The sequence below is a fragment of the Macadamia integrifolia genome, unplaced genomic scaffold (genome assembly GCF_013358625.1).
Source record: "Macadamia integrifolia cultivar HAES 741 unplaced genomic scaffold, SCU_Mint_v3 scaffold1095, whole genome shotgun sequence".
NCBI classification, from domain to species: domain Eukaryota; kingdom Viridiplantae; phylum Streptophyta; class Magnoliopsida; order Proteales; family Proteaceae; genus Macadamia; species Macadamia integrifolia.
This window is the reverse complement of record NW_024868085.1, coordinates 277,775-290,730: the sequence shown is the minus strand read 5'-3', so window position 1 is coordinate 290,730 and position 12,956 is coordinate 277,775. Positions and strand designations below refer to the sequence as shown.

General features: G+C 36.9%; 1 protein-coding gene across 1 annotated transcript in view; it reads left to right on the top strand.

Moving 5' to 3' along the window:
* The first annotated feature begins 5,705 nt into the window (after positions 1–5,705).
* Positions 5,706–12,956, top strand: part of LOC122062721 (vacuolar protein sorting-associated protein 22 homolog 1) — a 10,150-nt gene continuing 2,899 nt past the window's right edge. The window contains exons 1-4 of the mRNA XM_042626364.1: positions 5,706–6,005; positions 6,093–6,203; positions 10,790–10,925; positions 12,328–12,482. Of these exons, the coding sequence (XP_042482298.1) occupies positions 5,955–6,005; positions 6,093–6,203; positions 10,790–10,925; positions 12,328–12,482 (453 nt within the window). The 5' untranslated portion in view covers positions 5,706–5,954. The remainder of the gene's footprint in view (positions 6,006–6,092; positions 6,204–10,789; positions 10,926–12,327; positions 12,483–12,956) is intronic.

Here is a 12,956-nt window from a genome sequence, read left to right as displayed (position 1 = left end):
AGACATTCTCTGCTTCTTCTTCTTCTTCTTCTTCTTCTTCTTCTTCTTCTTCTTCTTCTTCCCGTTCTTCCTCTTTTTGGGCTGTTTATGTTGCGATTCATTCTCAGGCTCTGTGGCGTGTTATCTATGTTGCTTCGTCAGTTAATTCATTTTATTCGATTGCTTTTCGGGTGTATTACGGAAATACCCTTCTATTGTAATTTTTGTGGTTGCGGGAGTGGACGATTGCGATCAATTCTTTGGAGTCACGTGTAGGTCCTGTGTTGTGAGGAGTGTCGGATTGGATAAGACCGAAAAGAGTTCTATTGTTTCGTCCTCTAGATTTAAATTAGATTAACGTTAGGTTCTCTTTGCTTGCAAGGGAAATTCATCCAACCGTTTTGGTCCAATTGGGTCATTGATTCAATGAAACTTGACTTTTCCACCTTCGAGGGTTCAAATTGGCCGGTTTCAATTCAACATATATCCACCCAACACTGGTCTAACCACTAGTTAAGATACAACCCAGATCAACAGAACCAGCACAAAACCAAGCAATTGGCAACCCGAATTTAGAACACCGGTTTGGGTTATTTTGAATACTCGATTTTGAGAGTTACGTTTGAAATTTCAAAAAAAAAAAAATTTTGAGTCTGTCTATTCCTCAACAAGGTTGGCAGGCAGAAAGGGCCAAAAATTGACAACGTTCGTATACCCGATGATAGATGTGAATGGGCTCTGGCCCACCATGTTATTGGGACTTGATATCTGAGTACGGACTTTAACGCGTGAAGGATAAAGACGTGCCCTCCCTTCAATCAAAGCAAAAACACTCGATCCCAGATTGAACAATTTTGTTCTTAATTTTTGGTAAAAAAATAGATTTTTTTTTTAATGCTTTTATACCGATACTGATATTCAATCCGAATCGATAGATATCTGTATCAATACAATTAATCCGGTACCGATACTTAACCATATTATGGGCCATTCATACTTATTTTATGAATAAGGAAGCATCTTTTTTTCTTTTATAGAAGAACCAATCCAATGTTTACCAAAAACAAAGCAGCACCCCACCACTTTTCAATAAAGTAGCTACAAGTCCAAATGAACATCTATTTGAGTTTGAAAATTTTGGTGATTACTCCCCTTGCTCTCGAGGCCGCGTCCTAAGCTTTAAATGTCCATTAATATACTTCTTTCGGTCTTGATGATTGACCTTTTGTGGATTTTTCTTTGACTAGGTCAAATGAACAAATGGGAGATAAATAGACATTCTCACCCATGTGCGGTAAGTTTAGCGGCTAGGATTATTGGTCATGTAACAAGACCTCATACAAAAGTGACGAAGAGAATCAGTTCAAAGGAGAGAAGGAGATAGAGACAATGGTTGCTAGCTTGTGATATTCTAGCGCTATGCCCGATCTTTTCTCTAAAGGAAGACCTTACCTTTAGAAAGCTTTAGACAAGTGATGAAGCCATCGGGTTTGGGTTTTCTACTTTCTTTGATTTTTGATAATTATAGCCCTATGTTATTATCCTTAGAATAACTTCTTGTTTTTTATCTGAAAAAAAATAACTTTCAGGGAGCTTAACTGAAAAACCCATATTTTACTACTTTTTTCAACAGAGATGGCAAGGGTGTCAATCGGTCGGGCCAAGCCAGTCTCAGTCTGGCCTAATCAGGGCTGGCGGTGTGAAACCCTTGCACCGTGAATGCCCGTTTACTTAAACGGGCCTAGATTTGGGGGCATAGTATAGTTTGTAATCTGGCCAATCGGTGTCGGGCTTTAATTGGACTACCTTAAATGGGCTACAAACCTACTTAAGTCTAAACGGACTCTAAATTGGTTCCCCTTAAAATCATTTTTCAAGTTGATTAAATGTCCATAAATCTTTCATTTGAACATAGTAAAGGTCACCCAAAAACTCTCCGCAGTTAATATATGAGATCATGGTTGTTTCTTACAAAAGAGAGAGAGAGGAAAAAAAAAAAAAAAAGAGAGAGATTATAACAAGTACCCAAGTGATTGTTCTCCACAAGAATTGTTTGTCCTTCATTCACCCCCTATTAAAACATCTCAAAAGGCCTTATTAATTTATAGTGCCACCCCCTGGAGAATGTCACAATTATAAGACCACTCCCTCTGTTTCACCAAATTATACTCAAACCCCCTACTGTCAATTACTGTTAAGGAATGTTATGAAGTGACACTTTTGCCCTTATGAGTAAAACACTGATAACTTACCCATTTTCATTATCCCAAAAATACCCCTTTTACCATTTTACCATTTCATTCTCATTTTCTCTTTCTCTCTTTCTCTCCTTCTCTCCATAGTGCGACCAGGGGTTTAGATGAGTTCCAACTGAGCCGAGTATTGCTAGTTCCGTCACTGGTGAATACTTCTCCTTTCGTCGCCGGTGAGAATTGCGCTTCCCATCACTGCCATCTTAGGTCACCGGCGTGAAAAAAAATTCATACTATGTTAGAACCATATGAGAATTTGCAAAAAAAAAAAAAAAGAGTAATCTCCCCGTAAATCAATTGGAAAAAACAAACCTACAATCAGCACCGAACATGGGGTTTTTAGGGTTTTATCTACCTGGAAAGCTCCAATTAATCTCATGTTTCTCTGGTTCTTGGGGTGTCTATTGTTACTTTTATGAGTTTAAAAAGCTACAAAAACATTAAACAAGATGAATCACATGTTCAGGAAGTCAGCTTTGATTGCTTCCTTGGCATCAAAGTAGACTCGAACATAGTTAGCAAATTCGGATTCGGGAATTATTCGGACGGAGAATTATTCGGAATAATTCGGACGATTAATTTAAGGATTCGGTCAAAAAAGCGGTCAAAAAATCTTATTGGTTTTTTTTAAAAAAAAAATTGTTTTTTATTATTTTATTATTTTTTATTTTTGGTTTTTTTTTTTAAATAATGTTTAAATGGACCGAATAATTCGGTTTAATTCGGATTCGGTACGAATTATTCGCGAATTATATTCATTTTTGAAAAAGTCGCGAATTTTAAAGAATTTTATTTTTAATTCGGATTCGGTCCGAATTTTTGATAAAATTCTTTAAAATTCGGTTCGGCCGAATAATTCGCGAATTATTCGGCCGAATTGCTAACTATGGACTCGAACTGCTTTGATCTCTTTGGGGTCATTTCATTTTGATCCATCTGCAATAGCTTCTGAAACTGTTAAAGACTCTGTGTTTAATGGTGAAATTTGTTCATCTTTACATTCTGAGTTTCCGACGAAGTTTGGGCGTTAGAGATGTTCATTTTTGGACTGTTCCGTTGGATTTTAGAGCTTCAATCGCTACAAGAGCAGAGTATGCTTAATGATTACTATGATGAGGAGAGGTCTTTGGGGAAGAAGGTCGGTGGAGAGAATGAGGAAGGGCCGACGAAGGCCAACCACGAACAATAAAAAGAGAAAGTGATTCCTCCTTCGTCAAAGGATTTGCTAACGTACCAACCAACTCAAAGATTCCACGAGGCCGTCTCCGAGGAGGAATCCAGTAAGAAGGTAGAAACGGGAGCCAATCTAGAGCCGATCTTCTAATGATGATTCCATGGATTGCATCTTCAAGTCTCCGCATTCCCAAAACCTCAACTTCATTCTCGGAATCAAGATCGACCTCGATTAGCTGCGCTTTCTCAGAAAGATTCAATATATTCCTATCTTTTATAAAGCATGACGATAGTGCCAAAGATGGGCTTTTAGTTGAAAAAAATTGAGGAGAAGGAGAGTCGAATTAGGGTTTGGGAGAGGGATCGAGCCATAGAACAGCAGCGGTGGAATCCCAGAAAATGAGAGAGAGATGGAGAGGATTCTAGACTTTTGGTATTTATGGATATGAAGGAGAGGCTGGAGCTAGCAATAGCAATTGGCGCCTGCAGAGAATAAATGTTGTGGTTGTCGCGAGGTCCTACCGGTCATCATCCTTCATCGATGCTGCCGCCGCTGCAATGATCGCCAGTGGTCCAAATCCCACGATTTGGGATAACGGTAAATTAGGTCTTAGAATGTGTTAACTTAATACAAGGGTATTCTAGGTACTTCATATTTAATAAGGGTATTTTGGTATTTAAAATAAAATATAATTGCTGACATCATCATATAAGGTATATTCCTTAACAGTGATTGACGGTAAGGGGTCTGAGCATAATTTGATGAAATAGAGGGGATGATCTTATAATTGTGGCATTCTTCAGGGGGTGACGCTGTAAATTACCTTTTTTAATTATGAAGTTGGATGTAATACCGTGTTTAATATCATCTATCATAGATCTTTTATTACAAAGTCTTTACTATTATTTTTGTATTAGACTATTAGTAGTGGTAAAATAGGTATTTAGGTAGTTTTAAAGGGGTCGGTCAGTCGGACTAAATGGCTCGGTTCAAGAGGGCTTCTTAAACGAGTCGGGTCAGTCGGGCGCCCGACAGACTGGTAGCCTATACCGTAAACACTCGTTTAATAAATGTGTTGGGCCAAACGGGCCGGTTCAGGTCGGGCCTTAAGCAAGTCGGGCTCGTTTGGGCCTACTGGTGTGGGGTAAGTATTGACACCCCTAATAGATGGGATTAATTAAGTTCTTGTTATTTAATCAGAAAAAAAAGAAGAAGAAGAAGAAGAAGAAATGTTCAATTGAGAAAGCAATCTTATTTTTTTTTTCAAAGATTTTTTATTCTTCAAATATGAGGATCCCAGGATCATTGTTCATAAGATTTCCATTTCCTCGGGCAAATCTAAAGGTAGAAAGGGTTGGGTAGCCATAAAATTAGATATCACTAAAGCATATGTTTGATTTTATTGAACCAACTAAAGGATGCTCCAGCTCCATTAGTTCATATTTGTTTATTATTGCTTTGGAGGAGTTGTCTAGATTGCTTAATGTCTATTCAGAGATGAATCTTGTTCAAGGTATCAAATAAAATAGTTTATACCCTTAAATTTTTCATTTATTATTTGTTGATGATATATTTTTTTTTTTTTCTTAACTAATAAGGATGATATTATTTTTTACAAAATAAAATAAAATAAGGATGATATATTGGTATTACTACTCTTAAAATCTATTATTACCTTGTTTGAAGATTTGTTTAGACATCATATTAAGGGAAATGAAAGCTTCCTCATTGCATTGTCTTTGCACTAGATACAAAGGGTGGTGAAATTACATTTTCTTGTAATTCCAAAACATCCATCCCTATTGATGCCCATGTACACTCTCTCATTGACACCAAAGTTAATATAGAGACCACGCAATCATGTAGCATTATTTTTCCCTCATGTTAATATTGCTAAAAAATGGGGTCATGTTTAGTAATTCTATTAATCAGGATTTTATGTAAATTATTTATACATTTTTAGGTATTCAAGATATTGCTCCAAATGCCATTTATAATGTTACACTTGTACATTCCTAGATCAAAATCTCAAGTCCTATACCGCTTACTTGTCCAGGTTAGAGCTCATCTTGGTCGTTAGAAGATTTGTTGTTATCGAAAGATCAAATTACTATCACTCCCTTATATATGTACCTTAATTTTATTCAAAATTCCCTGTCTCGAATTTATTTTCTGATTCCCCCAGAAAAGTATACTTTCACTCCCTCTCTTTAGTCGCCCTTGATAATTCAAAAACCTAAAATACCCCTAATATCATCCCATCTATCCCATAGGCCATAGGCCATAGGCCCTTCGATCACGCCCTTTAGAAATCCTACAAGGAAGGCAGGCTTGGCAATTGGCACCAATGATGAACCTGTGTTTCAACTATCCGAAGACTGTAGCCACCAGAGGAGAAGATTCATAAAGACATCACTCTGGAAACTGGAAAGGCTCTCTTCTTGCTCGAGTCTTAAAATTGAAGCTAAAAATTGATTATATTTAGGTCAAGTTTCTGAATCAATTGATTGTAATTTAGCTCAAATTGATTGTAATCTGATATTACAAGAATGAGGAAGAGACCCGGAATTGGTGGTTTACAGACGGCCGCTGCTACTAGGGTTTGTTGTTGTTCTGATTATTTTTAGCTATTTTTTTTTTTCTCTCTAAATTTGTTTTTCTAATCTCCATTCTTCTCTTCTTCTCAGGATCAATATCGATTGGTCGGAGAAAATGTGGCCAGGATTAAAACTGATCTCATGAAGGAACAGCTCGCTACTTTCCGTTCTCAATTGGAGGACTTTGCTCGCAAACACAAGGTCAAACCTTATCTTGTATATATTTTTCTTGATAATTTCGTATTCCGCTTCAAAGTATTTGCTTTAACAAAATAACAAGATTTTATGGGCTGGTAGCCAATAAAAAACTGTACATACAACATCATACCGCATACAAAAACTGATTGTAAAGTAGCCCTCTAAACAACAATTCTTCACTGCACAATTGGTTGTTGCCCTACATGTATATGCTGCCCTCCGACCCCTTCATGAGCTAGAGCATATGCTGGGGAGTTTACACTTTGTTCGCGAAGAAAATGAGGTGTTCTCCTGGTTACATAGTGGTTTGCACTTCGAAGTGTTGCAAATTGCAAACCTCCAATGTCTAGAGTTCACTTTGACCTCAGTTGCATTTCTTTCATCAGTTCTTTGTCGTCTGCTTGTTGCTGATAACAATTAAGAATTTGATGGAATTTGGATGGTAACATCCCCCTTTGTTTTTTATTTTTTATTTTTTATTTTTTTATAATTCTGATAACATGTTAAGGGCATGTAGTCGATTTGATTCTTCCATCTAAGGAACAAAGAATTTTGATATGAGTTTGGGATTATTTTTTCTACTTCTTTATTTATAATTTATGATACTTTGCTGATAGAATGTGCTTATTAAACAATTTGGAATGTTATGTTTGTCAACTTGATTAACCCGGAACAGAAAAACCGTATTACTTAGCTGGAACCTAGTAATTTTCTAGTTTAGCTATAGTTGAAACTATCGATTGCCACATACCACTTGTGAGAGTGAACTAAGGGAGCTGAATTCTCTTCAAAACTCAATCATTTGTATTCTCATGAGCTGAAAAACGTCAGTCAAGTTGTTTTCTGTCCTCCATAAAGATTGTGTCAGATTGGAAGGGTGAACATGAGTTTGAAGAAAGGCAGTGATCATGTTTTATGTGTGGCAGAATTTGTCCATGATCTGTAGATATTGAACTGGAAATGGATGTCATGAGTCAAAAAACAAACGCGGGGTGATGGAGATAGCAAGTTAGCAACCCCTTGCAGTCCAGAACAAGAACATTGCTGTATTTACTTTATGCATCATTTACACTTGAAATATATTTGAGCTTTTCTAGATAAAATAGTCATTCTGGCTTAGAGTTGAAACTTATGCTAGGAAAGGGGGATAGTTACCAATGGCTGGCAGGAGCTTCCTATTTCCACCTTTTTTTGTTTCTATTAATCAAAGAGCCCACAAAGTGTCTATAAACTTCTCTCTTGGTAAAATATTTTAAACAACCAACCCTAAACCTACTCTAGATCACCTTTGTTGCATAAACCCTTGGAAGCAACAAATTTGTGATACCTGGTCCTGTGGTTTGATCTTCCAACTCCATGCATGTATATGTGATTAAGAGTAGTGGATTATTTATGTTTGATTGAATAGTCACCGATTTATTTTTGAAAGAGTGCAACATAAGTTATTAGTTTTTCTGTTTATAATTACAAGTTGCATTCCTAACAAATGCAATTTCCATACAGGATACCTGATGCTGTGGTATCAATGAAAAGAAATTTGTGTCCTGATCCTTAATCATCAAAATTTAGAATTAGAATGGGATTTCCAATGGATCTGTACTATCATGGGTTGGGCTTGGCTTTTGTTGTGAGGAGGGGGGGTTTATTCTATTGAGCTGAATTATAAAGCCCATATATGAGGTCTAAAAGGGAGCACTAAAATAATAAATTAGTTATGTTGTAGGGCGTAGTAGTCGATTTAAATTAGATTAACTTGCTGGACAAGGAAGCACACAACAAGCCTTCTCACTTTACGTGTCGGAGGTTATTGGTTGGTTGTGTAATGTCAATAGTTTACTTAATGTTGTATTCTGGTTTATCTAAAAGAGTCATACGTTGGCCTTTCATAGAGTCCTAAAATTTAACTATTTAAGATTTAATCTATTAGTGATCTTTATATATTTTTGTAATATTTGTAGGGAGTAGTTTTTCTATTCTAGCAGGTCTAGAGATTTTTTGTAGGCCATATTTGCTACGTGGCCAGATTGGATAGAGCTCAAATTTTGTGCATAGGTTGACCCCCGAGGTCCCCTGTTTTACATGTCAAGTTTCAGCCAATGGAATTGGCTAAGTGGCAAAAATAAAGCATTGAAAATCCAGTGAAAAAATTGAAACATTTCTGAAAATAAATGGACAGCTAAAAATATAAGGGACTCTGCCAATACTTGGGAGGGTAAATATCGTGAATCTTAGTTTGATATTTGACATTCAAATAACCTAGAGGGGGGGTGAATAGGTTATACTAGTGGAAATTTTAACTCTTTTCGATGTATAGGTCCCAAGTGTGATTGCAAATTAAAAACGATGCGGAATAAGTAAAATAGGCACAATCACACAACACAAGATTTATAGTGGTTCGACTCAATCCGAGTTTAGTCCACTCCCTACAAGAATCCTCTTGTACAGTATTCAACTAGATCTCCCTTTCAGTACGGTAGGTAGGGAAGAAAAACATTTATAATATTTTTCACGGATAAGAGTATCCTTGCAAATCCCCTTTACAGGCAGAGAGGCACATTTACAATCTTTTTTGGAGGTAGAGAGACACCTTCCTCTTTTTAGGATAAGAGAATCCTTATAATTCTAAGTATAGTCTAGAATTGTAAAAACATAAATAAATATGGAGTTGTGGAATAAGAGGAATACCTCAAGTGTGGTGCAAATGATAAGAATGAGAGATGAATGATGCACCTTTTGTAAAGTCCTCTCTTATGGCTTTGACTTGCAAAAGAGAAATTAGAGGACTTGATTGAGACTTGATCCTTTTGTTGGGATTAGAGTAATCGAACAACTCAAGTAGGATAGAATAATCTTAATGACTCTTGAATGCTCACAATAATGCTCTTAATGTTCTTTCTTAATTCTTATTTAATTAAGAGTAACTAGGGTATTTATAGGTGAGCTTAGTGAAGCATTTTAGGCAGGAAATCGGGCTCTAACGGTCGGATTCTGGAACCACCTATCGACCGCCATTGGTAGCCGGTCGACCAAAAAGAACCGTTGAGGTATAAAACTAGCCGTTGGAGCTTTTCCAGGGAGGTACCGGTCGACCGGGACTTTCTACCGGTCAACCGGCTATGGTCTCGGACAGTTTCGGTCGACCGATACTTCTATCCGGTCGACCGCCAGCTTGACAGATTCTGTTATGTCAGAATTTTGTCATACTGACCTGTCGACGATGTTTTGACCATAACTTTTTGGTCCGACCTCGGATTAATACGAAACTAGTTGTGTTGGAATCGTGACTCGATTTCCTACAACATTTACATATGGTCCATATCCTGATATTAACTCTTAAGGTTATCTAAAATGCCCTTGAGTCAGGTCAATCTGTTTTCACAGAGATTTGCTAGAGTACTCTACCACCTAAGGTCATTCTAGTATGATGCATGAGGTGCATGCATATGCAATGTGTGTACAGATTACAAAATATATTCTCTATCCTATGGTCTTCATCTTGGGCCTTGATGTCTTCATCATCTTGAGTCTTGATGTCTTCATCTTCGGTCTTGAATGTCTTTATCATCTTGGATCTTGAATGTCTTTAAGCTTTAAGGCCATGTCTATATGAATTCAAACCTTGATGTCTTGATTCGACCCTTCTAAGTGTTTCTTCAAACTAATTACCCTTTCTTCAAGCTAATCACATTTTATTAAACTAAGTTAAAGACGTATGTTTGTTTGTTAACACCAAAATATAGTAAGGAGTGTGGACATGTTTCCTAACAGACATGTGGCCAATCTAGTCAGTTTTCTAGATAATCATATGAAATTGCCAATCAACCTTCCCTGTGGCAAAGATTGGTGCTAGATTAGAGATAATCCTCTATTTTGCCAGAATAGAGATTTTTTTTTTTTGTAGTCTGATAGATGAAGGATGAAATCTTTTTACTGCAGAGTTTAATGGGCAAACCTCTGCATGGCTCTGTTTATGGTGATCTCTTCTTTTTGTTTAATTATTCAATACTCCCCTTCTGCATGAACTCACTATACATGTTAGTTTTGATATTTTGTTCTTAGATTTCTGTTTTGGTTTTGATCTGTTTGGATTTTGCAACTGTACTCTGTTTTCAGCCCTTTTAGTTTATTACCAGAATCATTTGCTTCCTCTGTGATTCAGAAAGAATTCAATTTCTTGACCTCTATGCCAACCATTTTCTTCCTCAACATTGACTTTTTGTCTTGCCCTCTCTGCCTTGATCTCTTGATGTCTTATTTTCATCTTTTTCAAGCAATTATTATTCCACTATTATTTTATATCTTCTATTCATCGATTACTTTTACATATTTCGTACAGGCATTAACTTTCTATAAATTATGGGATTGAGTCCCCTATTCAGCTGTCTAGCGTATGCTAGTGCCTCCCTGTGTCTATCTCTCTCCCCCCACAGTAGGGGGCAGATATATCATATATCAATTCATAAGAGGGAGAGAGATAACCAAGTGCACTAGCATATGCTGTGCAGACGGACAGGGAACATTATCCCTTACATTATATAGGTACTATTTTAATAAATAACTTGCACTGACATTTGAGTTGGTTGGTCCAGAATGACATTCGTAAGAACCCTGCATTCAGATCACAGTTTCATGAGATGTGCGCTAAAGTTGGAGTGGATCCTTTAGCCTCAAACAAGGGATTTTGGGCAGAGCTACTGGGGATTGGAGACTTCTATTATGAACTTGGTTGGTACTGATTGTGTTTATTCTTGGTACATTTTTTTAAGTACTTTGAGCCTTACCACCATAGTATATGTAGCATTTGTCTATATAGAATTATAGTTTAGTGGGTAATGAGAATTCTGTAGTGGTTTTGTTGCAGCCATTTGATGACATCTGGTCCCGTGTAAGTAATGCAACCTTCCAGTTTTTCAGTTATTTTATCGGGCCTATTTATGTCAGATATGGATAGGGTAAAGTTAATACATATATGTATATGTGTAAAATGATACTTGTATAATTTATAATGTATGCATGATAATATATGTATGTAGTGTATGATATATTATATATTTATTTTCTTATATTTTAACGATCTAAAGATAAATGTGTATCTATTCATGATGATTTGTAGGAAAATTTAACTGATACAGATATCCAGTTCCAGATTTCATTGATAATCAGATCTGAACACAGATCACCTACTGTAGGTCTGTGAGGTTGTTAATCAGATTTCGGATAGTCTGATTATAAACAGATTCAAATGTGGATCCCCTGGGATTTGCCAAGTTGGACCTTTGACCGCCCTACCCTCTTCTCTGGTTGCTGCACATGGATTTTTAGAATTGCAAAATATGAATTTCAAATTAAGTTCCTCATTGTCCGGCTCCTTCAAGTGTCATGTGTACCTAGACCTTCCTAATAGCTTGGGTGTCAACCGGTCTATCACGGTCGGGCCTAGCCGGTCCTCACCTTAGTTTTGGCTTGCACCGTGACCACTTGTTTATGTAATTTGGAGGGCTAGGTCGGATTTCGGGCTTTAATTGGGCTTCTACTAATTGGGCCTTAAGTGGGCTAATGCACCATTTGTCTTCTTCTTTTTGTCTTGTCCTTGCTTTTTTACTTAGAATTTGTCTTGGGGCTTCAGAAAACTTAATATATTTATTAAATAATCAATAATTTAGGAAAGAATTTACTCTTAATTACTTTCAATAATTGATAAAAATGTTAGGGGCGACCATCGGGCTATCCCCTTGCACCGAGAACGACTGATTATAAACAGGCCGGGCTTGATCTTGGCACATTTATTAATCAGTTTGGGCTTGGAATCGACACCCTACTACCAGCCATCAAGGGTTAATATTAGTGGTCAAGCTTTTTATGATTCAAGATCAACATGTGGAGATAGTTTCAGATATTTCTTCTTGTAATGTGTTAAAGATAAAAACATTCAGCCTTTTTATTAACGAAGTTTCTGCTTCCAATTTTCTTGTTATGATTTTAGGTGTAGATTTTTTTTGGTTTCATGTAGGTTTTGCTTTCCATATCTAATGATTCTTTGGTGAATAGTTCTCCAACTAATATTTTGAGTTTTTATACTTTCTTTAATTCCCTCTGCTCAGATAACTTTTCTTACTTGGCTAGGCAGGGGTGCAAATTGTTGACATTTGTTTGGCTACAAGGTCTCTCAATGGAGGGTTGATCGACTTACAAGAGCTCCGCAATTTGCTTTGTCAAAAGCGAAAGGCTGCTCGTGAATCTGTGACAGAAGATGATTGCTTGCGTGCTATTAGCAAACTGAAGGTATCATAACAAGTCTTATTATGTGAAATATTTCTACCCCTTGTGTTCAGGGGGTACTCTGACATACACATCAAGAGCATTCTAATCGAAGTCAACTGATTTATGGAATACGGGATGAGTTTTAACTGAGCTGGTCGTGTGAGTCTATAGGCTACCTTTCCTATCCACTTCTCTACAAGGTCTGCTTTTCCCTTCAGACAGGGCCAAGCATGTGGGTGGGGGTGTGGAATAAACTATTATGGTTAGCTGAAACGGCAGAGTGGCAGACTCATCTGCTAAATCACAGTATCTCTCTTCTTATACTGGAGCCACTGTAGCCAAATATATTATGTATCATGAATGGCATATTTCAATCATTTATGATGATCCCTCCAATATGCCCTTAGGCACGGCCATATATAACATTAAAATTGCACTTGGAAAGGGTGGACAATTAGCTAGAGCAGTGGGTGTTGGAGTGAAATTGATTGTAAA